Below are 23,515 nucleotides of genomic sequence, written 5' to 3' on the forward strand. Positions count from 1 at the left end.
CCGCTACGGATCCGGAACTGGTGGCAGCCTGAAGAAACGCTTCCACGGTCGGGATGCAATGAGAGGGCTAAAGTTTTGACTCGATGAAAAGTTAGAACTTTTGAGACTTCCTAAAAGGGGAAAGAGGACGATGAACAAGTTTGAGTGAGGTGCTAAGAGGAGGAGGATGGGTTTGTAGCCTGTGAGGAGACTCCCGGACACAGAGGAAGCCACCCACAAATATCTGGAAATAAATATACGTAACCGCGTCGAGATATAGATTTCTGGAATAAGTGACAGGTTTTAAACGTAGTCAATAAATATAGTTACTTCTATACTTCATCTAACCACCCATAACTGGCTCAATGACGTCATCCGGACTGAAAAAAAACCCACCCAACTCAACTCTGCGCCTGCGCAGCGCGCGTGCGTACTACCCCTGCTGCCGCCGCGCCCTTCTCTGGGCGTCTGGCCTGCCTTCCTCGCGGCCCCGCCCAGGCGGCTGCCCGTGACCTGCCTGGGTGCAGGGAACGGGAAGTCGGAAGGGGTAAGAGGAGTCCAGTTCGCCATGGGGCTGTTTGGAAAAACCCAGGAGAGGCCTCCCAAAGAGCTGGTAAGGGCGAGCGACCGGGAGGCCGCGCGCTGGGCAGCGGAGTTGGGGGCCGGCCGGCCGCGCTCTCAGGCTGGCCCATATTTCCGGGGCCTTCTACTCGGTCTAGGGGCCGAGGGAAGAGTTTAGGAGCGTGCTGTGAGGAAAAGCGGGCCCTTGCTCCCCGGCGCCCGAGCACGATGCGAAGGGTCAGTTTCGGGGCGCCTTGGCCTCGCCCCCACCCGGCACTAAGGCGTCACACAGCCTGGCCCTGAGAAACCACTCCCCCCGTGCGCGGTGGTACGGGCCTCCCGGAACCTTTCTCACGCGGGCGCGCCGGGCCGCGGACCACCGGGGCACCCCCAGTCCCGGACCGGAAGGTTGGGGGCGTTGAACGGGTCAGCGACCCCAGAAGGTCCAGGCACCTATGGTGCCTTCTTCGCTCACCTCTGTGAATGGAAGCCCGACTTGTGTTTACTTCAGAGGCGCAGTAGTTCTACTAGGACCCAACCCATCAGAAAGCTCCTGTATTTTCGGATCTGTTCGGAACTCGTAGATCTGCCCAATAATTGAGTTGTTCTGGAAACCAAGAATCAGCCTCTATTTGAGTCCTACTTTCAGATATCTTGGGTCTGTGACCCCGAGAGACTTGTCCGAGCCTCCTCCTCACCTGTCAAATAGAGCTGGTGCAGTAAGTGACCACCAAGAGGTGAAAAGCTTGAGCGGCTAATAGTGGAGGTGTGCTCTTTACATCCTCGCCCTGTTACTCCCACTTAGACCGCCAGCCGCAGCAGCAGTGGCAGCACCCGAGCATTTTAGACTTGTGGGGGTCCATTACAGACCTGCGGAATCAGATTTTGAATTCTGCCATGGTTAGTATGTGCCCTAATGTTCGAGAAGCAGAGTTTCTACAGCACTCACACTTGGCCCTCAAATCCTTTCTTAGGTGACTTCAGCTATCTAGCCAGTCTCATTCATAAACTCTGCCATTTTCCGGTGTGTTTTCTATTTCTTACGTGGTTACTCTATTGGGATAGAAAATGATGTCGTGTTTTTAGCATCTACACTTATTTTTAAAAAACGAAAGTGTTATATGAGTAATGCACACATCGGGCACAAATTTAGGTAGTCCTGAGACTGTTTTCTTTAGACTGTCCGCACACTAAGACTATACAAGTACCACAGAGTAGGCATCAGCATAATGGTCTAAAGGGAAAGCGAGTACTTATCTAATTTAAGCTCCACAAACTCAGTTTATACCACTGAGAAAAAGGTAACAGGCGAGTGCTCTTAACAAAAGGGTTTTAAGAGGTGAGTGGGGCAGGCTTATAGTTTAGTTCCGGGGAAGGAAATATTCCCGAAGGCAAGATTTTGAGGCTAGGCTGGGCAGTTACTCAGAAAGCAAAGATTTTAGGGAAAAGTCTGGGTGTTGTAGAGTTTATGAGTCATTACCGCACATTTATTTATTTACCACACAATATTCTGTCTATGTGTATGTCTGTAGGCCAGAAGAGGGCACCAGACCTCATTACAGATGGTTGTGAGCCACCATGTGGTTGCTGGGAATTGAATTCAGGACCTTTGGGAGAACAGGCAATGCTCTTAACCACTGAGCCATCTCTCCAGTCCCGTGCATTTATTTTTTAAATTTAATCCCTGCATTAAAAAAAAACACTATAGCTGGGCGGTGGTGACGCACGCCTTTAATCCTAGCACTCGGGTGGCAGAAGTAAGCGGGTCTCTGTGAGTGAGTTCCAGGCCAGCCTGGTCTACAGAGCTAGTAGTTCAAGGTCAGGCTCCAAAGCTGCAGAGAAACCCTGTCTCGCAAAAAACAAAACAAAACACATTGTAAACAAAAATTTTACCTGGTGTGTGTGTGGTGGTGGTTTCAGAGATTTGTATAAAAGACTTACAAGGTAGGGAAGATTAAAAGATCTTAATTCCTTGTAAACGTAAGTTTTTATGAGTATATGATAGAAAAGACATAAGTTTTTATAAGTATATGATAGATAAGACTCACTGTTTGTATATATACACCAGAAGGCTTATAATGAATAGTCTCATTTTGTTTGTAAACAGTTTCTTGCTGTATGTGCTGGGTGGTTTTTGTCAGCTTCACACAGCCTAGACATATCTGGGGGGAGGGAATTGTAGATGGGGAATATCTGTAGGCAAGTCTGTGTGGTATTGTCTTGATTAATGATGGGTATGGGAGAGCCTAGCTCTCTGAGCTGTACCACTCCTAGGCAGGTGGTACTGGATGGTCCTCCACTACCTCTGTTTAAGTTCCTGCCTCCAGGTTCCTTGACTTCTCCTCATGGCGCACTACAACTGTAAGCTGAAGTGTACCCTGCCCTCCCCACGTTGCTTTTGTTCATGGCGTTTATCATGGCAATAGAAACCAAACTAAAACATCGTGTAGCCCAGGCTGGTGATCCTTCTAAATACTGGTGGTATTCCAGATGTGTACTGCTATGCTTGGCTGCTAATTGTGGCCACCTGCGTCGGACCATGTCAAACAATCTGTGTTACTTTTTTCTTTTTGCTGCCGTTCAGTACAGTCTTGTGGGAGGCTGTATACTTGGATTGACCTGTAGTCTACCAAACCAATATAATTTAATCACAGTTTGACTAGTTGTAAGAAATGTTGCAGCCAATTAATTAGCAAAGTGGTAACCTGTTGACTAGTTAACGAAGCTATAGTTCTTGTCTTGCTTTCTGGCTTTCTTCCATTTTCTCTAAATGCCATCTTATCATTATTGCTGGTTGGATTTCTCAGAACTTGCTCTGGTTCTGGATGTTGCCTGATTTATGACTAGGTTTTGTTTTGCTTTGCTCTAATAAACTCTTGGTTAGCCTTAGTAATGTAACATGACAGGTGCTACCTTGGAGTTACATGGATTGCTATGCAGTCTCCTTAACCCTTTCTCTTCAGTGCCTTAATGCTCAATGGATTTGAATGATTGATGATTTGTTTTCTAATTTTATCATTCCTGTCTTAGTTGTTGGCTGACAGTCTTCAGTAAAGATCTTCCTTTAGTTAAGCATGTTTGGTTACCTGGACATGTACTTTCTCCTAAAAAGGCAAGAGAAGTACGTGCCTAGTTGCCTTTTCTTTAATTACTGATGTTTAGAATAAGGGATTGGCATAATGGTTTCCAGAGATGTGAAATACTTTTTTGTCCAGTGCCATTTTAGTCTAGTGGATTTTAAGATGTGTTGTATGTCACAGTCACTTTTCATCATTATTTTATGTGATGTTGAAATACAAGTCAGTGGTGTAAACAGTTTCTGTCACTTTTTACTATAATCTTAATGGTCCTGAAGTGCTTGCTTGCTTTCTAGTATAATATTATCTTGATACATATCTTGATATATATATATTCCCATCCTAGCACCCCAAATCCACCATTTCTCTTATAATGGCAGTGCTGTTTAGGACCCAAAGTGTGGGTGCATGTGCTGTTTCTTTCTATTGGAATGCCTTCAGTTCCAGGCCTTTTAATGAAACATGAGTAGAGTGTATATTAAATTAAAAATTGTGATGATGACTATAAATTGTATCAAACCAACCCTTTGCCAAAAAAAGTGGAGGTAAACAAAAAGTACAACTGTATGAAACCACTGTAGATGCCAATGCAGTGGGATATCACAGTCAAGATCCCAAAAAACTGCGATGCTCAGTTACAGGAGCTCACTAATGCTCAGTGCATTGGCCAAGAAACTCAGAGCCTGAGCAGGCCTGTTGATTAAAGCCTGTGGCTGACTACAAGAGCACCCTAACTGGATTGTGTGACACACCATAGGGAAAGGTTTCTGGCATATAACTCTAAAAAAAAAGACCTTAGGAGTATGTGACTGGAGACAGATGGCACTCACAAATACTGAAGCTAATTGCAGGCAGTCACTGACTTCAACAGATTAACTGAGAACCAATTACCCAAGTTAGATGTTTGGCAGAAATAAATGTAAGTTTTCTGTGGAAGAAGATAAGGTCACATTCAGAGACTTAAATTATCCTGCAGATTCTCACACATAATGTTCAGAATTAATTTTTTAAAAAGAAGACTTTTATGAGTAGGAGACCTTCATATATCCTGGATACAAAGTCTTTATACATTTTTGGGGGGACTTGTTTAGCACACAGTTCTAAGTGGATTGTGTCGTGGGATATTTGTACACTGTGTGCAGATGTATTGCTATGATTGGTGTAATAAAAATGAATGGTCAATAGCTAGGTAGGAGGTTTAGGTGAGATTTCTGGGCAGAGAGAGGGAGAAACTGGTAGGAGAAATCTAGGCACGTGGTGATGCCAGTGACTCTGAAGAAGTTGGACTCAAACTACAGAGCAGAAGTAACTGAGCCACGTAGTAGAACGTAGGTTAATAGAAACAGGTTAATTTGAGTTATAAGAGCTAGTGGGACCAACTTAAGCTAATGGCCAAGTTTTTATGGTTATTAAATCTCTGTATAGTTATTTGTGAGTTGGCAATCCAAGAAAGTCCAGTGAGGAAGCTTGCTACAGGGATATTTCCATCAAATCCCTCCCTTCAAAGCCCAGGGAACCTTGTGAAAGAGGAGGCAGAAGGGATGTGACAGCCAGAGGGAATGGAGGACACCAGGAGAAAAAGGTCCTCTAAATCAATTGAGCAAAGCTCATATGAACTCACAGAGACTGAAGCAGCATGCAGTGGGTCTAAACGGGCCTGAACCAGGTTCTCTGCACATATATTTTAGCTTTAAGTTAAGTGTTTTTATGGGACTCCTGAGTGTGAGAGCAGGTGGATCTCTGATTCTTAGGCCTTCTCTTAGGGCTCTTCTTTTCCTTCTATTTGTTTACCTTGTCTGACTTCGATGTGATGGCTTTTGTTTTATTTTATTTTATTATTTTGTTATTATCTCTTAGAAGCCCATTCTTTCTTTATTTTATTTTATTTATTTATTAAAAATTTCCACCTCCTCTCATTTCCCTCCCCTTCCTCCCTCCCCCTCCTCCTCCTTCTCCAGTCCTAAGAGCAGTCAGGGTTTCCTGTTCTGTGGGAAGTCCAAGGTCCTCCCCCCTCCATCCAGGTCTAGGAAGGTGAGCATCCAAACAGACTAGGCTCCCACAAAGCCAGTGCATGCAGTAGGATCAAAACCCAGTGCCATTGTCCTTAGCTTCTCAGTCAGCCCTCCTTGTCAGCCGCATTCAGAGAGTCCGGTTTGATTACATGCTCCGTCAGTCCCAGTCTAGCTGGCCTTGGTGAGCTCCCAATAGATCAGCCCCACCGTCTCAGTGGGTGGGCGCACCCCTCGTGGTACTGACTTTTTTGCTCATGTTCTCCCTCCTTCTGCTCCTCATTTAGACCTTGAGAGCTCAGTCCAGTGCTCTAATGTGGGTCTCTGTCTCTATCTCCATCCATCACCAGATGAAGGTTCTATGGTGATATGCAAGATATTCATCAATGTGGCTATAGGATAAGGCCAGTTCAGGCACCCTCTCCTCTGCTGCCCACGGAACTAGTTGGGGAAATCCCCTTGGACACCTGGGAACCCCTCTAGAGCCAAGGCTCTAGCCAATCCTAAAATGGCTCCCTTCATTAGGATAACTTCTTCCCTGCTCCCATATCCACCCTTTCTCCATCTCAATTATCCCATTCCCCCAAGCTCTCCCCAATCCTCCACTTCTCCCTTCTCTCTCCCCATCTCCCCTTATCTTCACCCCTCCCCCCTGCTCCCAACTTTTGCCCAGCGATCTTGTCAACTTCCAATATCCAGGAGGATAGCTATACGTTTTTTCTTTGGGTTCACCTTCTTATTTACCTTCTCTAGGATTATGAACTATAGGCTCAATGTCCTTTGTTTATGGCTAGAATCCACTGATGAGTGAGTACATACCATATTCCTCTTTTTGGGTCTGGGTTATCTCACTCAGTAAAGTGTTTTCTATTTCCATCCATTTGCATGAAAAGTTCAAGATGTCACTGTTGTTTACCGCTGAGTAGAACTCTAAAGTATATATGTGCCACACCTTCTTTATCCATTCTTCTATTGAGGGGCATCTAGGTTGTTTCCAGGTTATGCTATTACAAGTAGTGCTGCTGTGAACATAGTTGAACAAATGCTTTTGTAGTATAATTGGGCATCTCTTGGGTATATTCCCAAGAGTGGAATTGCTGGATCCTGAGGTAGGTTGACTCCCAGTTTCCTGGGAAACCGCCACACTGATTTCCAAAGTACTTGCACAAGTTTGCATTCCCACCAACAATGGATGAGTGTTCCCCTTACTCCACAACCTCTCCAGCAAACGCTATCATTGGTGTTTTTTATTTTAGCCATTCTGACAGGTGTAAGATGGTATTTCAAAGTTGTTTTGATTTGCATTTTCCTGATCGCTAAGGAGGTTGAACATGACCTTAAGTGTCTTTTGGCCATTTGAACTTCTTCTGTTGAGAATTCTCTGTTCAGTTCAGTACTCCATTTTTTAACTGGGTTAATTAGAGTTTTAATGTCTAGTTTCTTGAGTTCTTTATATATTTGGGAGATCAGACCTTTGTCTGATGCGGGGTTGGTGAAGATCTTCTCCCATTCAGTAGGTTGCCTTTTTGTTTTAATGACAGTGTCCTTTGCATTACAGAAGCTTCTCAGTTTCAGGAGGTCCTGTTTATTCATTGTTGCTCTTATTGTCTGTGCTACTGGGGTTCTACTTAGGAAGTGATCTCCTGTGCCCACATGTTGTAGAGTACTTCCCACTTTCTCTTCTATCAGGTTCAGCGTGGTTAGATTTATATTGAGGTCTTTAATCCATTTGGACTTGAGTTTTGTGCATGGTGATAGACATGGATCTGTTTTCATTCTTCTACAGGTTGAAATCCAGTTATGCCAGCACCATTTGTTAAAGATGCTTTCTTCCTTCCATTGTATAATTTTAGCTCATTTGTCGAAAATCAGGTGTTCATAGATTTGTGGGTAATATCCGGGTCTTTGATTCGATTCCATTGGTCAACATCTCTGTTTTTATGCCAGTACCAAGCTGTTTTCATTACTGTAGCTCTGTAATAGAGTTTGAAGTCAGTGATGGTAATGTCTCTGGAAGTACTTTTATTGTGTAGGATTGTTTTGGCTATCCTGGGTTTTTTGTTTTTCCATATAAAGTTGATTATTGTTCTCTCAAGGTCTGTGAAGAATTTTTTTGGGATTTTGATGGGGATTGCATTCAATCTGTAGATTGCTTTTAGTAGAATTGCCATTCTTACTATGTTGATTCTCCCAATCCAAGAGCAAGGGAGATCCTTCCATTTTCTGGTATCCTCTTCAATTTCTTTCTTCAAAGACTTAAAGTTCTTGTCAAATAGATCTTTCACTTCCTTATTTAGAGTTACCCGAAGATATTTTATGCTATTTGTGGCTATCGTGAAAGGTGATGCTTCTCTGATTTCCCTCTCTGCTTCTTTATCCTTTGTGTATAGGAGGGTAACTGATTTTTTGGAGTTGTTCTTGTATCCTGCCACATTACTAAAGGTGTTTATTAGCTGTAGGAGTTCTTTGGTAGAGTTTTTGGGGTCGCTGATGTACACTATCATATCATCTGCAAATAAGGAAAGTTTAACTTCTTCCTTTCCAATTTGAATCCCCTTGATCTCCTTATGTTGTCTTATTGCTATTGCTAGAACTTCAAGCACTATATTGAAGAGGTATGGAGAGAGTGGACATCCTTGTCTTGTTCCTGATTTTAGTGGAATGGCTTTGAGTTTCTCTCCATTTAATTTGATGTTAGCTATTGGCTTGCTATATATAGCTTTTATTATATTTAGGTATGAACTTCCATTCTTTTCTAATGAGAGGCAGTAAGGGAATGGATCCTGATTAGAGAGGAAGTGGAAAAGGGCTGAGAAGAGTAGAGGGAGGGGAAATTGTAATTAGAATATATTGTATATGGAAAAATTATTTTTAATAAGAGAGGAAAAGAAAAGAAAATTATATTAAAAATATATCTTTGTTCAGTTCCCATTCCTCACATGGTAAGCTCACAACCATCCTTAACTCTGGGTCCAGGGGATCTGATGCCCTTATCCAAATTCCTTGGTAACCAGGCATATATATATTTATATGGTACACAGACATGTAGGCAAAACATATATATATATAATATTTAAGTATTTTTCAAAAGTTAAATAAATGGTTTTATTTATTTTTGGTATGGTTATAAATATCTTCCCATTTGTGGTATTTTTTCTAATTTACAGACTTAGTAAAATAGAAATTTGTAGTTTCAGTTTAAGTAAAAGTGTCAGCCCTTTTCCTTCCTGATTATTGCTTGTGTCTTTTAAAACTTAATTTTAAAGATTTATTTTGAAGTTAAGGGTATGTGTGTGTCTGGTTGTGGCTGTATACATGTGAGCCAGTTGCCTGACACATTGGGTCTCCTAGAACATGGGTGCTGGGAATTCCAGAGTCCTAACTGCTGGACCAACTCTCCAGTACTGTTTGTGTTTTAAGGAGTCCCTAACTTGATATCATGAATGTATTTTCCTCCTTCTGTAGACCTGAGACTTGAAGAGAGGCCTCATGGTGTGTAACAGGCAAGCCTTCTACCACTGGGCTGCATCTCCAGCCTTCTGTTTGTACGGTGTAACAATTTTTCATTTCATGTGTGTGTTTTCTTTTTTTTAAGATTTTTTTAATTTATTTTATGTATACGAGGACTCTGTCCGCATGAATGCCTGCAGGCCAGAACAGGGCATTGGATCCCATTATAAGTGGTTGTGAATCCGCCATGTGGGTGCTGGAAATTGATCTCAGGTCCTGTGGAAGAGCAAGTGCTCTTAACTGCTGAGCCATCTCTTCAGCCCTCATATTTGTTTTCAATCCACCAGGAATTAGCTTCAGGGATTGGTGGAATAGGAGTTTGGACTATTGGTTTCTGTGTGCCATTTGTCTCAGCACTGGTTGTAGGTGATGCCTTCTTGCTGGTTTCAGTTTCCTTCACCTAGCTTGTGTCTGGCAGATAATAGACTCAGTAAAAGATTTGAATAAAGCACTTGTCTGAAACTTTCTGTAGGTTCCTTATGGTTTTTACAGCACAGTTTAACTTAATGATTGACTTAAAAATTTCTGTAGCTGTATTCCGTATGTTCTCTTTCACTTATTATATTATTATCTGTTTTGAATTTTCTCTACTGTATCTTTACAGTCATGAGACATGTTTTTAACATTTTATTGAGCTCCTGGTCTTGGACTGTTTCTTAACCCCTAAAAGAATATTGGAATCATCTGGATACATGTAAAATGCTGAGTGTCATTTGGGCTGGCTTAGTCCAGTTACATTGGTATTTTTTATTTATACATTAATATTTACGATAGTCATAGATAACAGCAAACTCAGATAACCATCAATAGATGAAGAGAGAAACAAGGTTGTGGTATGTACATATAATGGGATGAAAGTCAGGCATAAAAAGATCAACATGCTCATACATACCACATCATGGGTGAACCTTGAAAACAAGCTATGAAATGAAAGGTCTGGAGTCATAGGTCACACATTGTATGAGTACTTTTATATGAAATATTCAGAATAATCAATTCTGTAAAGACAGAGCAAATTATTGGTTGCCAAGGAATTGGTGGATGGGGAGATTTAAGGGATTATTTAAGGTCATACTGTATTCCAAGGCAATAAAACATTTTAAGGGTTGATGGCAAGTTGCACTAAGTTTCACAGTCAATCATATACTTGAGTATGATTAGTTACATATTATATGAATTTCACTTAAAGGTACATAAACCTAACCTGATTAATAATTTAAAAATTGTGTTACATTGAAGTTTTATTTATGGGTTGGGTTTTTTTTTGTTTGTTTTTTTGAGACAGGGTTATTTATATTTTTAGTGTGTGTGTGTGTGTGTAGATGCCATACCTGTGCATATGGCAAAAGAGGATATCAAGTGTCCTTTTTTTGTCACTTTCTGCCTGGAGACTAACCCTAAAAGCTCATTAAACGTGAAGCCCACCATTTGGCTAGGTTGGCTTGGCTGGTGAACTCCAGGGATTCAGTTACCTCTGTCCCCCAACATTGGGGTTACAAGCACTCATGGTCATGCCTGGCTCTTCAGTGTTGAAACATTTCTTTTTGGTTGCATCATTGTTGTTGTGAATATTTTGCAAATTTTGGTAATTATTAAATGTTAAAGTTGAAATTTAATGAAAATACATCTTCTAATGACAGGAAATTTTACACTCTTTAATTCATGTATCTGTGGGTGAATGATACAGGGTTCAATGTTCTATTGCTCTAGAATTAATATAGAATTATTTGATTAGACTTCAGTGCTGAAAATCCTTTTAGTAAGTAGCTGATGCTGGAAGGATAGAGCAGTGTCACTCAGTTCTTCCGCCAAAAAGCACACTGTAAGTTAATGTAAATTATTTTTAATTTATTTTTAAATAATTAACATGCTTTTAATGATCCATAAGCTGACACCTCAGATTTCCCTTCAGTATTTTTGAGTAAACTTGAAGAATTGGAAAACAGTTCACTTGCATGAAAATGTGTTAGTTATTAGCATTATCTACACTCCTATCTCCACTTGGCTACATTTGGTGCCTCTGAGGTTTTAACCTGATAGGAAGAAAATTAACATATAAAAAGATGAGTTCCCAGTACATAAGCAAAAGTTTTTAAAATAATTTCATGTAAAAGATGAAAATTTTTAGATGTCCTGAGACTGTACTTGCCATGTACCAAAAGAAGCCTTGCGTGCCTAAGTCTTCTGTAAAGTGATCTCAGTCCCTGCCATGCAATAAGCCAAATAAGATTGAATTATTAAATCCACATTTAATAAGCAGGGCAGAGCGAAGCAACTCCCAGGTGTCTCTTGGGAAGGCAGGAGAGGGCAAGTGGCAGATCTCCAAGTTTTAAATACCCTATAGGTGTGGTCTTCCGCACCTCCTGGGGAGGAGCTGAGCCTTGGCAGACTTTCTGAGGGCTGGGGTCTGGGTTGGGAGGAATGAGGCTCAGTTCCAGTTGAACATTTGGGTGGGGTTCGGAATGGAGCAGAGTGAGGAGCCAAAATCCCCAGCATCTATGTACTGTAAATAATAGAGTTGGTTCAAAAAGGAAAAAAAAATAAACCTAAAGGTCTTTCTTCCAAATTAAAAACCAAAAAATTGTGTCTAAACTCAGTGTAGAATTCCTAAAAATGCGCAAAGCTTGCTAGGAGTGTTTGCTTCTCTGATAATTCCCTATCTAAAATTTTTCTCAGGTCAATGAATGGTCATTGAAGATCAGAAAGGAAATGAGAGTTGTTGACAGGCAAATAAGAGGTAAATTACTACTTTATGTTTCCTTTTCTATACTCTAATGCTATTTTTCATTTCAGTGCATAACAGTAAACTTATTTACATTATAAGACACACTTTATTATCATTTATTATGTGTAGATATTCTCAATCTTTTGTTTTCTAATTCTATACAAACGGTAATGGTTGAAATAAACTATATAGTAAGAGCAAAAGAGAGCCCTTGGTGCTTGCAAACAAAAGTCTTTAATGAATTTTAATTAAATAAATTGTGCATAAGAAAACAATGCAATTTCAGTATCTCTACGCTCTGCATATTTCAACATAACTTTAAATTGGGAACAATACATTTCTAAATAAAAGTTACTTGAAATTAAGGTGAGTGGCCAAGAAATGGTAATGTTTAAACTAAGTTTTTTTTTAAGTTTTATATATTTTGACAATTTCATACATATAAGCAATGTATATTCATTATACCCACCCCAGATCTCCCTCCCATTTCCCTCAGGCAGCCCATGTTATCTTCCCCCACTTCATATTCATGTCCACACCTCCACATCCATTGTAATCCATGGAGTCTAGTTAGTACTGTCTGGTGGAGTGCTGACTGGCTTTGCTGGCTTGACCTTGTGCAGGTCTGTGTAGGCCTCCACAGCTGCAGTGAGTTTATGTGTGCGATGGCCGTGTCCTGTCAGAAGACAACACTTCACAGTACTCTTCCACATGCATCCATTCTTTCCACCCCTTCTGAGATGGTTCCTGAGCCTTGGGTTGGATGCTGGTATAGCTGTCCCATTTAGGACTGAGCACTCAATAGTCATTTATTCTCAGCACACTGACTAGTTTTGAGTCCCAAGTTATAAGGCCCAGGTAGAGGACAGCATTAATCTGTCAACATGATAATTTAGCAAGCTGTCAGTAGGAGGCTACACAGTAGAGCCTAGACATCCTAAGTCATGGACCTTTGACGGTGTTTAAAGTATCAGATATGAATTTCCTCCTATAATCAGATGTCAGATCAACCCAAAAGCTATTGGTTGCCCCAGTACCCTTCATGCCACCGTTAAACTAGTGACTGTGTTAGCACTGTAGTATGCAGGATCTGCTGCTGGATGATGATACTGATGGCTTCCTTCCCACCCCACAGTGGCCTGCTTGGCACTTTCTAGCACTTGAAGCTAACCAGTAGAGAGGAAATTTTCAGGTCAATTCTAGCTTGATTCCGCTATGTCTTGTAAGCAAAATATGTGTCGTGTTTCAGCAGTAAGGTCTTACCATCTAGTTCCGGCAGGCAGCCAAAAGGTAGCCTCTGTTATTTTTAGTGCCTCTGGGGTCCTCCTATTACCAAAAGAAAGCCTAGCACTGACATTTTTAATTCCTAATTCATGTCTTCTGGGAGAAGTATTGTTCATCCATGCCTTCTATCTGCATTTAAAAGCCTTAAAATTTGTTGTTGTGTTTTAAGACCGGGGTTTTTCTGTATAGTCCTGGCTGGCCTTGAACTTACAGCTCTGCCTGCCTCTGCCTCCCAAGTGTTAGGATAAAAGGCATGGGCCACCATGCCCTGCCTGATTAGTTTACAAAGTAGTGGGTTTCTAAGGGTTTTTAGAGCCCTAGTTTAGGCTAATACTTGGTTCTACTCTATCCTTTCTTAAGCTTCCAATATTCCCCTGCCTCTACTTTTATACCTTAGGGGTTCTACTATCCTCTTCCTTCTTACATGGTTTTTAAAAAACACCTTCATGAATAGAAAAGATTGAAACCAGGAAAGTGTCCCAGTATTACACTATCAAGACTTTAAAAAAGAATTAGAGATGAGAATTCTATTCAGCTGCGATAATTGATTTTAGTCTTACACTTCTACTTGAGTTGTCAATGAAAGTTTGGACAGGTGACTGTGAATATTGGGAAAAGAAACAGTCCTGTCTTTCTGTCTAGAGATACTTTCCTGAATGCGGGCGGCACATGGGAGGGATTCCAGAAAGAACATGGTAGTCTCTCTGAGTTGAAGACTTGGAGATAAGGGGTGAGCAAGGCTAAAATACGTGGTGCAGAGTAACAGAGTAAAGGAATATAACCAAGGAAAGAACTCCAGAGATCTCCATGTGATCTGCATTGTGGCTGAACACTGACCTGTGCATACTTAGAGTGGTATTTGCAGAGGCTGGACAAAGAATGATTAATGGGAACCGAACAACTACCAGGAAGTTTTAAGCGGAACAATCCTAAGCTAATAGGGTTGGAAGCAAAGACAGTAAAGAGATGTTGTTTAAATACTTAATATAGACTGGAGAAGGACCACATTTAGTATTAAGGTAAGAATAAATGCACCAACTGAGGGAAGCTTATAAACAGTGACTTAGCTCCAGTCCAAATAAAACGTAGTGCTCTTTAAAGGACTGCAGAATTATGACATCCAGCACTGAGGCATTCTCAGTGACAGGAATGCAGTGAAAAGGCCACTTCAGGGGAGTAGAAAATGGCCCATATGAGTAAAATAAATAAGGTAGACAATAAAAATAGATCAAAAAGCAATTAACTATAAAAGGATAGGAAATATACTAAAGAATTTAAAACAAAGCCATCAACAAAATGACCTAACTAGAAGATGTGGAAAAGAAATTTTAAATCGTAAGATAAAGGAAAACGACACTAAATGGACACAGCAGCAGATTGGACTCTATAAAAATGAGACCAAAGAAATTGGAGATTGCAAACTGTGCTACCAAATGAAGGAAGGAAGGAAGAAAGGAAGGAAGGAAGGAAGGAAGGAGAGGAGACAACAAAACCAATAGAACTGCTATGACCTGTGTTTACATAGTGAGTTCTAGAATAGCCAGGGCTATGTAGAAAGACCTTGTCTCAAACAGCAACAACAAAAATAAAGTACCCTGTACAATGGGTGAAAATATTTGTAAGTCATATATCCCTAAGAGCACACAGAGAACTCCTAAAACTATTCAGAAATAGGAGAAGATCTTGAAGAGACATTTCTCCAACGAGACTATACCAGTGAGAAACCATTCAAGGTATTCATCATTAAGGAACTGTAAGGCAACCACAATGGATACTGCTACATACCTAACGGGTAACTGTTATCAAAACAAAACAAGAACCCCAAACCACAAGATAGCAAGTGTTGGTTGGTAAGAATTTGCTGAAACTAGAAGTCTTGTGTACCATGAATAGGAACATAAAACAAGTGCAACCACTTTGGACAATATAGAGTAGCTCCTGAGGAAATTAAAAATAGGATTATCAGGTCTGGCATCAAGGTGGCATACACCTTTAATCCAAGCACTTAGGATCTAGGGGAGCCTATTTAGAGAGTTCAGAATAGATAGCCAGGGCTACTTAGAGAGACCCTGTCTCCCCCAACCCTCCCAAAAAAGAAATACCATATGATCCAACAATTCTCCTTTATGTATATATACAAACAACTGAAGGCTAAGTCTTGAAGAGATGTTTGTAAATAAATATCCCTGACAGAATTAGTCATAGTAGTTGAAGTTTTTATAAGATTTTAAAAAAAAAATATAAGCATGTTATATACCAGAAAATAGTTACATGCTATATTGTGGATAAAGAGAACATATGCTAAGTAATATCAAAAAAGAACTAATGTTGCTCTATTTCACATGCACAAGGTAGCTAAAAATAATCACTTTATAAGAAAGTAGAATGCTACTTGCCAGGGACTGGGGAGAGTGGAGAATGTAGGATTTCTGGTAATAGATGTTTTTAGATTCAGACTTTGTGTCCTAAGGATGGAAGGTAGTGATGGTTGTATATAGCCTTACGAATGTGCTTATACTAGAGCTGATGAGCTGAGGCTTTCCCAGAGGCCTTGATAGCATGAAAAAGGAACACAGCTCCTTTTCAAAACCAGGAACATGTTTGGCCCAGCCAATAATAGCCTGGGGCCAGGGCCTTTGGGAGATTTTTCTCTGAGACCCTGGTGTATAGAAAGGAAAGTAGCTACTTCTCTAAAACCAGGAAGTGGCAGAGCTGATAATGGCTTGGGACTGGGGCCTTGGGGAACCTTGGTTTGAGACCTTGAGGACCTAGTTCTTCCCACAGCAAGGGGCTATAGTTATCGTTTCCAAGGCCAGTGTGTACTATCTGTAATGTTCTTAAGATGCCCCATGTTCCCTTTGTGTAACATTGCCTGATTAGCTTCTTGTTGACTAGTCCCACTGTATGGTAGTTCTGCTGACTCTGTTTCACTTCTTTCCTAAAAATAGTATGTAAGATGCTGTACTTCAAGCTTGCTTGGCTTAAGACACAGCTTGTGCAAGACGTCCTGATCACAAACTTTATTATCTTCTCTATCTTCGTCTTTATCTTTTGATCTCCCGGTCTTTTCTCTCAGGACTCAGTCTTTGAAGAATGACCTGCTTGATTCAGATCATTATTTAATTGTACAATTGAGAATGGTTAGGATGGTAAATAATGTTAATGTGTATGTTGTCAAGTTTTTAAAGTTCAAAAGTTTTTACTCATTACAAAGCATATACAGACTTGTCTAAGCTCTAGTTGATGCTGATACAGTGCTCTCGTGTGCTCAAATTTTCCTCATGTTGTAGATTTTTGTAACAATTACTGTTCAGAGATTGTATTCTCATACTTGTAAGAAAGCTGCAGACTAATTGTCAGAATTAGCTCTTGGATGCATGCATTACGCTCCTTAGTATAGATAGGTACCAAGCAATGTAAGAGTGGGCTCACAAAAGTTTTTTAGGTACAATAGGATTATACTACTGTTTATTGTCAAACTATGTTAGTCTTGTTCCAGGAAAAAATAAATAGCCATACATTGTTTTTATTTCATTTATATCATTTCTTACAGATATATCTATATTATAATAAAAAACAGTTTGAGTGCTGCCAAGCCTGATTTGTCCTTTCCCCCCTTGTGTATGTGTGTGTGTGTGTCTGTCTGTATGTATGTATGTTTGCCTACATGTATGTAGGTGGCCGAAGACTCCAAAAGAGGGTGTCAGATTCCTTGGGTTGAAGTTAGAGGCATTCTGAGAGCCCCACTATGGGTCCTGGGGTCTGAACTCTGGTTTCAAGATTGAGAAGCAAGTACTTAAACTGCAGAAACATCTCTCCAGCCCCTACTCATTGTTTTTAATGCTCTATTCTAAATTTAGATATCCAAAGAGAAGAAGAGAAAGTAAAACGGTCTGTGAAAGATGCAGCCAAGAAGGGCCAGAAGGATGTCTGTGTAGTTCTGGCCAAGGAGATGATCAGGTCAAGGAAGGCTGTGAGCAAGCTCTATGCATCCAAAGCACACATGAACTCTGTGCTCATGGGGATGAAGAACCAGCTTGGTAAGGCCCACGTACCTTACATTCCCCAATAATGCTGTTATTGTTACTGTCAGCACTGGTTTCCTTGCATAGGAAGAATAGGTTCAAGTCTGGTTTTTACTTTTTACACTGTCCTAACTAGGTACTGTATAAATGTAAAATATAATTGTCACTCTTGATTTGTTATTTTTTGCCAGTGTTTTTGAAATAAATTCTACGTTGATGTCTTTGTTTAGAAGTTAGGATATATTGAATGTATATGTTTAGCTGCAGTCTACTCCATGTGACACTTGAATACTCTTTATGAAATGAACATGGCTCTTGAGTAGTCTGTTTAAAATGCCATGCCTTCTCATTGCATTTGCTTAAAGTCCACATTCTCAGTTTGATCTCGGAGGTCCTATGTGCTCTGACCTCATCTCCTTGTCTCCTCTGCATCTTTCTCTTCCGGGACCAGAACCAGCTTATTCTTATCTTAGAACCTTTACATTTGGAGATCTCTCTGCAAGTACACACTGGTCATTGTCCTTCAGGTCTCAGTTCAGATGTTAGGCACACAGTGAAGCCTTTTCTACAGCTTCTCTCAACAGCACATGACAGTGTCTTTAATTTCTTTATAATTCTTTTCTCTTTTTTTTTCTTTTGAGACAGGGTTTCTCTGTGTAACAGCCCTGGCTCTCCTGGAACTTATTATGTAGACCAGGCTGGCTCAAACTCACAGAGATCCACCTGCCTCTGCCTAAGTCCTGGGATTAAAGGCTTATGCCTCCAAGCCTGGCTTCTTCTAAGTACTAATTTCTAATGAAATTAACTTGTTTGATATACCCTTGAGCTATATCTCTAGTTCTTTTCTGTTCATTTAAATTTTTTGAATCTCAGTGTGCAGCCCTGGAACACATAGATCCCTTTGCCTCTGCTTCCTGAGTGCTGGATTAAAGGTGAGCACTACGTGGCCAGCATTCATTTGTTCTTAATGTAAATATTGTGTCCCCTTATTAGAGCTGGAATCCTAGTCTGTCTAGCCCATGGGTATATCTCCAGCTTAGAAGAGTGTGTGGTCATGGAATATCTATGAAGAGCACTCCCACAACATAGTCAAGTGCTAGTGGCTGTTTCTCTGTGTATATAGTTGTTTTTCATTTATATTCTTAATATTAAACATGTAGCAGAATTCTTTATTCATTAATTCAATTTTTAGATACTTTTGTTATGTATTATTTAAAGATTTATTTATTTAGTTTTCTTTTATGTATATGAGTGTTTTGCCTGCATGTATGTCTGAGTACCATGTGTGTGTAGTACCTGCAGAAAAGGGCATCAGATCCAGTGGAACTGGAAGTATATACAATTGTTAGTGGCTGTGTATGTACTGAGAATTGAACCCAGGTCCTCTAGAATTGCAGCCAGTGCCCTTAACCACTAAGCCATATATCCATCCTTTTTATCTTACTTTTATTTATGTGTATTCATGTATATGTCTGTGCACATGCTTGTTGGTGCTTGCAAAGGCCAGAAGAGGGTATCAGATCTCCCTGCAGCTGCAGTTACAGGTGGTTGTCAGCCAACTGATGTAGGTGATGGAAACTGAGATCCTGTCTTTTGCAAGAGCAGCAGATGCTCTTAACCACTGAACGAACCATCTCTATAGCTGTATTTATTATTTAATTTTTTTCCAGCTAGTTTTTATAGCTTTTTCCCCCTTTTGTTTTTCTTCCTCTTTTCCACATCCCAGTTTTGATCTTAGAACTTCAGATCTCAGGAAGCCCCTCAGCACATGCAGATGACATGATATCTCAATCTAGATCCCTTATGTAACAGGTGTCCGGGTCTAAGTATTCTGTACTGACTCTGTTTCCAGGTAAAACTTGCAGAACTCATCCAGGTTCAGGCATCTTCACTGCCTATTATTGTAATGCTTCTTATACACCCTGGCTGCTTATTTTTAGGCATTTGTAAGATTTTTCAGCAATAGTGTGCTATTCCCGTATTAACTGAAGGTTGCAGTCTTGAACAGTACCTTTGGAACCTAGGTCCCTTCTTGACTTTATTATGTCAAAACTCACTAGACTCATTATGGAATGCATCATTTTGTGTGTGTTGCGGGGGGTCTTGTTAGTGGTGGTTGTTTTTGAGACAGAGTCTTATAGCCAGGCCTGGAAATCATGATTTTCCTGCTCACTCTCCTTGACTATATTTCTTTTGTTTCAATTCAGTATATTGGCTTCTGGTTTTCAAGTGTATTTTTTTTTTTGTTTATTGTGCCCATAAATTGTAGTCATCTTAGAAATTCTAATACTTAGCAGCTAACAGACTCTCATACTCAGAAATAGCATATGAAACTTTTTACTTTGAGTTTTGACTCAGGAAATTAGGAAATTATATTCTGCATTTGAGTCTACTTTAGGAATCTATACGAGTAGATCAAACATTGAAAATAAATTCACAAAAGCACCAGAAGAAAATATGTTTAAGACGCAAGAAGCTGAAATGAAAAAATCTTTTCAGGGTCAAATAAAAAATCTTATAAAGGAAAAGGTTGATAATGAACAAGTTAAAAAGTATTCCCCATAAATCCAAAAGAAAAAGTGACTAAGCAATTGTATTATGCAAAAAATTGATAGCTTAATCAAAAGCCTTTTGAAAACCATTTTAAAAAATTATACAGAGACAAAGGAGAGTAAATGGATATATAAAAATTCTCAATCCCAATAAGAATTCAAACTATGCTATTTTGTTACAGAATCTTATGTAGATCAAACTGGCCTTGAGCATCCTATGTAGAAGATGACTTGGTACCTCTGTTCTTCCTGTCTCTACTTCCTCTCAAGTACTAGGGTCAGAAAATGTGGGTCTCTGAACCTGGTTTTATGATGCTGGGAAATTGAACCCAGAGTTTCATGCATCCTCAGCAAATACCATACCAACTGATCTGTAGCCCTAACCCCCAAATGTACTTTGGAATGAGATGATCACATTCTGTCAGAGGGTAAAGTATAGGTTTTTGGGGGTGTAAGATGGCTCTCAGCATAAAGGTGCTTGCTGCCAAGCCTGATAACTCACGTTTGGTCTCCAGGACCAGGACCCATGGTGTGTTGAAATAAGGGCGGCGGGGCTGCGTCCCCATCACCCCGGCTGCCCACATGGCTAGCTTATGCTCCGAAATAACAACACACAAACTGTATTCATTTAAACACTGCTTGGCCCTTTAGCTCTAGCCCTTACAGGCTAATTCTCACATCCCGATCAACCCATCTCTAATAATCTGTGAGCACCAGTCTTACTGGGAAAGATTCAGCATGTCTAACCTGGCGGCTTGCTTCATTGCTTGCGTCTGCCCAGGAGCTGGGAGAGCAGAGCATGGCATCTCTCTGAGCTCACTTCCTCTTCCTCCCTTATTTTTAAGCCTTCTCAGGTTTTACGTGGAGTTCATTAGCACGTTGGGTGCCAATCTGTTGAAATAAGGGCTGTGGGGCTACGTCCCCATCACCCCGGCTGCCCACATGGCTAGCTTATGCTCCGAAATAACAACACACAAACTGTATTCTTTTAAACACCGCTTGGCCCATTATATCTAGCCTTTTCTCGGCTAACTCTCGCACCTGGACTAGCCCATTTCTTATAATCTGTAGCCCACGAGCTGGCTTACCAGGAATGATCTTAACCTGCGTCTGTCTGGAGTGGGAGAATCATGGCGACTCCCTGACTCAGCTTCTTTCTCCCAGTCTTCTGTTCTGTTTACTCCTCCCACCTATGTTTTAACCTATGAGGGCCAAGCAGTTTCTTTATTGCTTAACCAATGAAATCAACAGATTGATATATGACACTCCCACATCAATGGTGGAAGGAGACAACTGACTCCTCTAGAGTTCGTACACACACACACACACACACACACACACACACACACCATGGCATGCTTGCCCCCGCCAATAAATATTTGGAATTGGTAATTGAATATTTTGGTATAGTGCCTATAATCTCAGTACTTGGGAGGAAGAAACAAATCAGTGAGTTTAAGGCCAGCTGTTTTCTTTTATTCTTTCTTTTTTTCTTTTTCTTTTCCTTATTCTTTTCTTTTTGTTTGTTTTTTTAAGGCAGGGTTTTCACAGTGTAGCTCTGGCTGTCTTGGAACTCACTATGTAGACTAGGCTTTCCTCAAACTCACAGGAATCTGCCTATGTCTGCCTTCCAAGAGCTGGGATCACATGCATTTACCATCATTCCCAGCAGTCAGCCATTTTCTTCTAGAAGATTTTCCAAAGGAGTCAAATAATATATTCTTTTTTGTGTGACTTTTCTTTGAGAATTAACAAATTTTAAGTCATCTTTTATATTTTTTATAAACCTGACATGTATCTGTAGGTCATATTATGGTCATTTGCTTTCATGAGATTTTTAACTTTCTTATTTGCATTTCTGACTTGGTGTTGAATTTAATCATGGCAGTGTAATGTGAAAAGAGCAAGTACAGGTCCGACATGACAGTGTATACCTTTAATCCTGCACTCCAGAGGCAGAGGCAGGTGAATCTCAGTTGGAATTGGAAGCCTCCTGGTCTATATAGCCAGTTCCAGGATAGCCAAGGCTACATAGTTAGACCCTATTTCAAAATAATATAAAAAAAAAGTGGAGTGTTATCAGAGGTTCTCTCCTGCCCACCAGTTCCCAAACAACCACTCAGAGGCTCATTATTACTACTTATAAATGCTTGGCCAGTGGCTCAGACTTGTTATTAGCTAGCTCTTAAATTTAAATCAACCCATATTTTTTTTTAAACTATGCTTTGCCATATGGTTTGTGGCTTACCACTTCATTTTTTACATGTCTTGCTTCCTCAGTGCTTTCTTCTCCTGTATCTCTGCTTGCCCCCCCCTCCTGCTTTGCCATAGGCGAAAACAGCTTTATTTATCAACCAGTGAGAGCAACACATATTAGTATACAGAAAGATCATCCCACAGCTTTTTTTTTATTAGACCAAAAGGGGGAAAATACTGTTTGAAAACCCTTCTGTACGCTATGAAAATATATGTTGCTCTCATTGGTTGATAATAAAAGCTATAGCCAGGCAGAATAAGGCTAGGAGGAAAAGTCAAACTGAGTTGAGGGAGAAGAAAGGGCAAAGTTGGGATTGATGCAAGCCCAAGAAACAAGATGCCAAAAGACTGGTAAAAGCCATGGCCATGTAGCAATACATAGATTAATAGATTAATAGAAATAGGTTATTTTAAATGTAAGAGCTACTTAGTAATAAGCCTGAACTATAGGCCAAACAGTTTGTAATTAATATTAAGCCTCTGAGTGATTATTTAGAAGCAGCGGCAGGACAGGATGGGACAAAGAAACCTCTGTTTACAGTGGAGTCCAAACTACTGTGTAAATGTTCCCACTACTTGGGAGGCAGAGGCAGGAAGATCTCTGACTTTGAGGCCAGCTTGGTCTCAGAGTCCCAGGACAGCTAGGACTACATAGAGAGACCCTTCTCAAATAAATAAATAAACAAGCAAACACATAAATAAATAAGTAAAAAGAAATAAGTGAGGAGTGGGAGGCAGAGGTGGGAGAGATGGCTCAGGCTGGTTAAGTGTGGGCTCCATCTGTCCCCTGCTCAGTCTTTTCATGCAGATGGACTGAAAAGGAAAATTCATTCTTCCTTCCTTCCTTTCTTTCTCTATTTCCTCCTTTCCTTTTCTTTTATGCATAAATGTTTTGCCTGCCTGTATGTATTTGTGTGCACCATGGCATGCCTGGTGCCATGGGGACCAGAGGAGAGTATCTGATCCCTTAGAACTAGAGTTGAAGACAATTGTGAGCTGCCCTGTAGGTACTGGGAACCAAATCCATTTCCTCTTTAAGAGCAGCAACTGCTCTTCATTGCTGAGCCATCTGTCCAGTCTTCTTTTATTTATTTATTTTTCTTTTTTTCTTCAAGACAAGGTTTCTCTGTAGCTTTGGAACCTGTCCTGGAACTCGATCTTGTAGACCAGGATGGCCTCCAACTTACAGAGATCCACCCGCCTCTGCCTCCCAAGTGCTGGGATTAAAGGCATGCGCCACCACCACCTGGCCACCTGGCTCTCAGTCCTCTTTGTGTTGAAGAACAGTAAAAAAAAAGGGGGGGTATGTTTTTACACAATATATGCAGAGTGTTTTTACACAACACATGTGTGAAGGTCAGAGAACAGCTTTTGGGAGTCAGTTCTCTCCTGTCATGTGGATCTCAGGAATGGAATTCAGGTCATCAGATTTGTCAGTAGGTGTCTTTGCACATGGAGCCACTTACCTGATTCCATATATATAATCCATATAGATAGATATTTATATATATCTATTTTTATCTCTATATATGGAATA

The 23,515-nt window shown here is 40.5% G+C and overlaps 1 protein-coding gene across 2 annotated transcripts in view; it reads left to right on the top strand.

The window, feature by feature from the left end:
• The first annotated feature begins 437 nt into the window (after positions 1-437).
• LOC121466360 (charged multivesicular body protein 3) overlaps positions 438-23,515 on the top strand; it is a 39,807-nt gene continuing 16,729 nt past the window's right edge. Inside the window, exons 1-3 of one of the 2 annotated variants that reach the window (XM_041680023.1) lie at positions 438-592; positions 11,813-11,873; positions 17,006-17,185. In XM_041680023.1, the coding sequence (XP_041535957.1) occupies positions 548-592; positions 11,813-11,873; positions 17,006-17,185 (286 nt within the window). In that variant the 5' untranslated portion in view covers positions 438-547. The remainder of the gene's footprint in view (positions 593-11,812; positions 11,874-17,005; positions 17,186-23,515) is intronic. The other variant, XM_041680031.1, reaches the window with a different exon arrangement.

The sequence above is a fragment of the Microtus oregoni genome, unplaced genomic scaffold, assembly GCF_018167655.1.
Source record: "Microtus oregoni isolate MIOR12 unplaced genomic scaffold, Mior012 000002F_ref0000024, whole genome shotgun sequence".
In the NCBI taxonomy this organism is placed as follows: Eukaryota; Metazoa; Chordata; class Mammalia; order Rodentia; family Cricetidae; genus Microtus; species Microtus oregoni.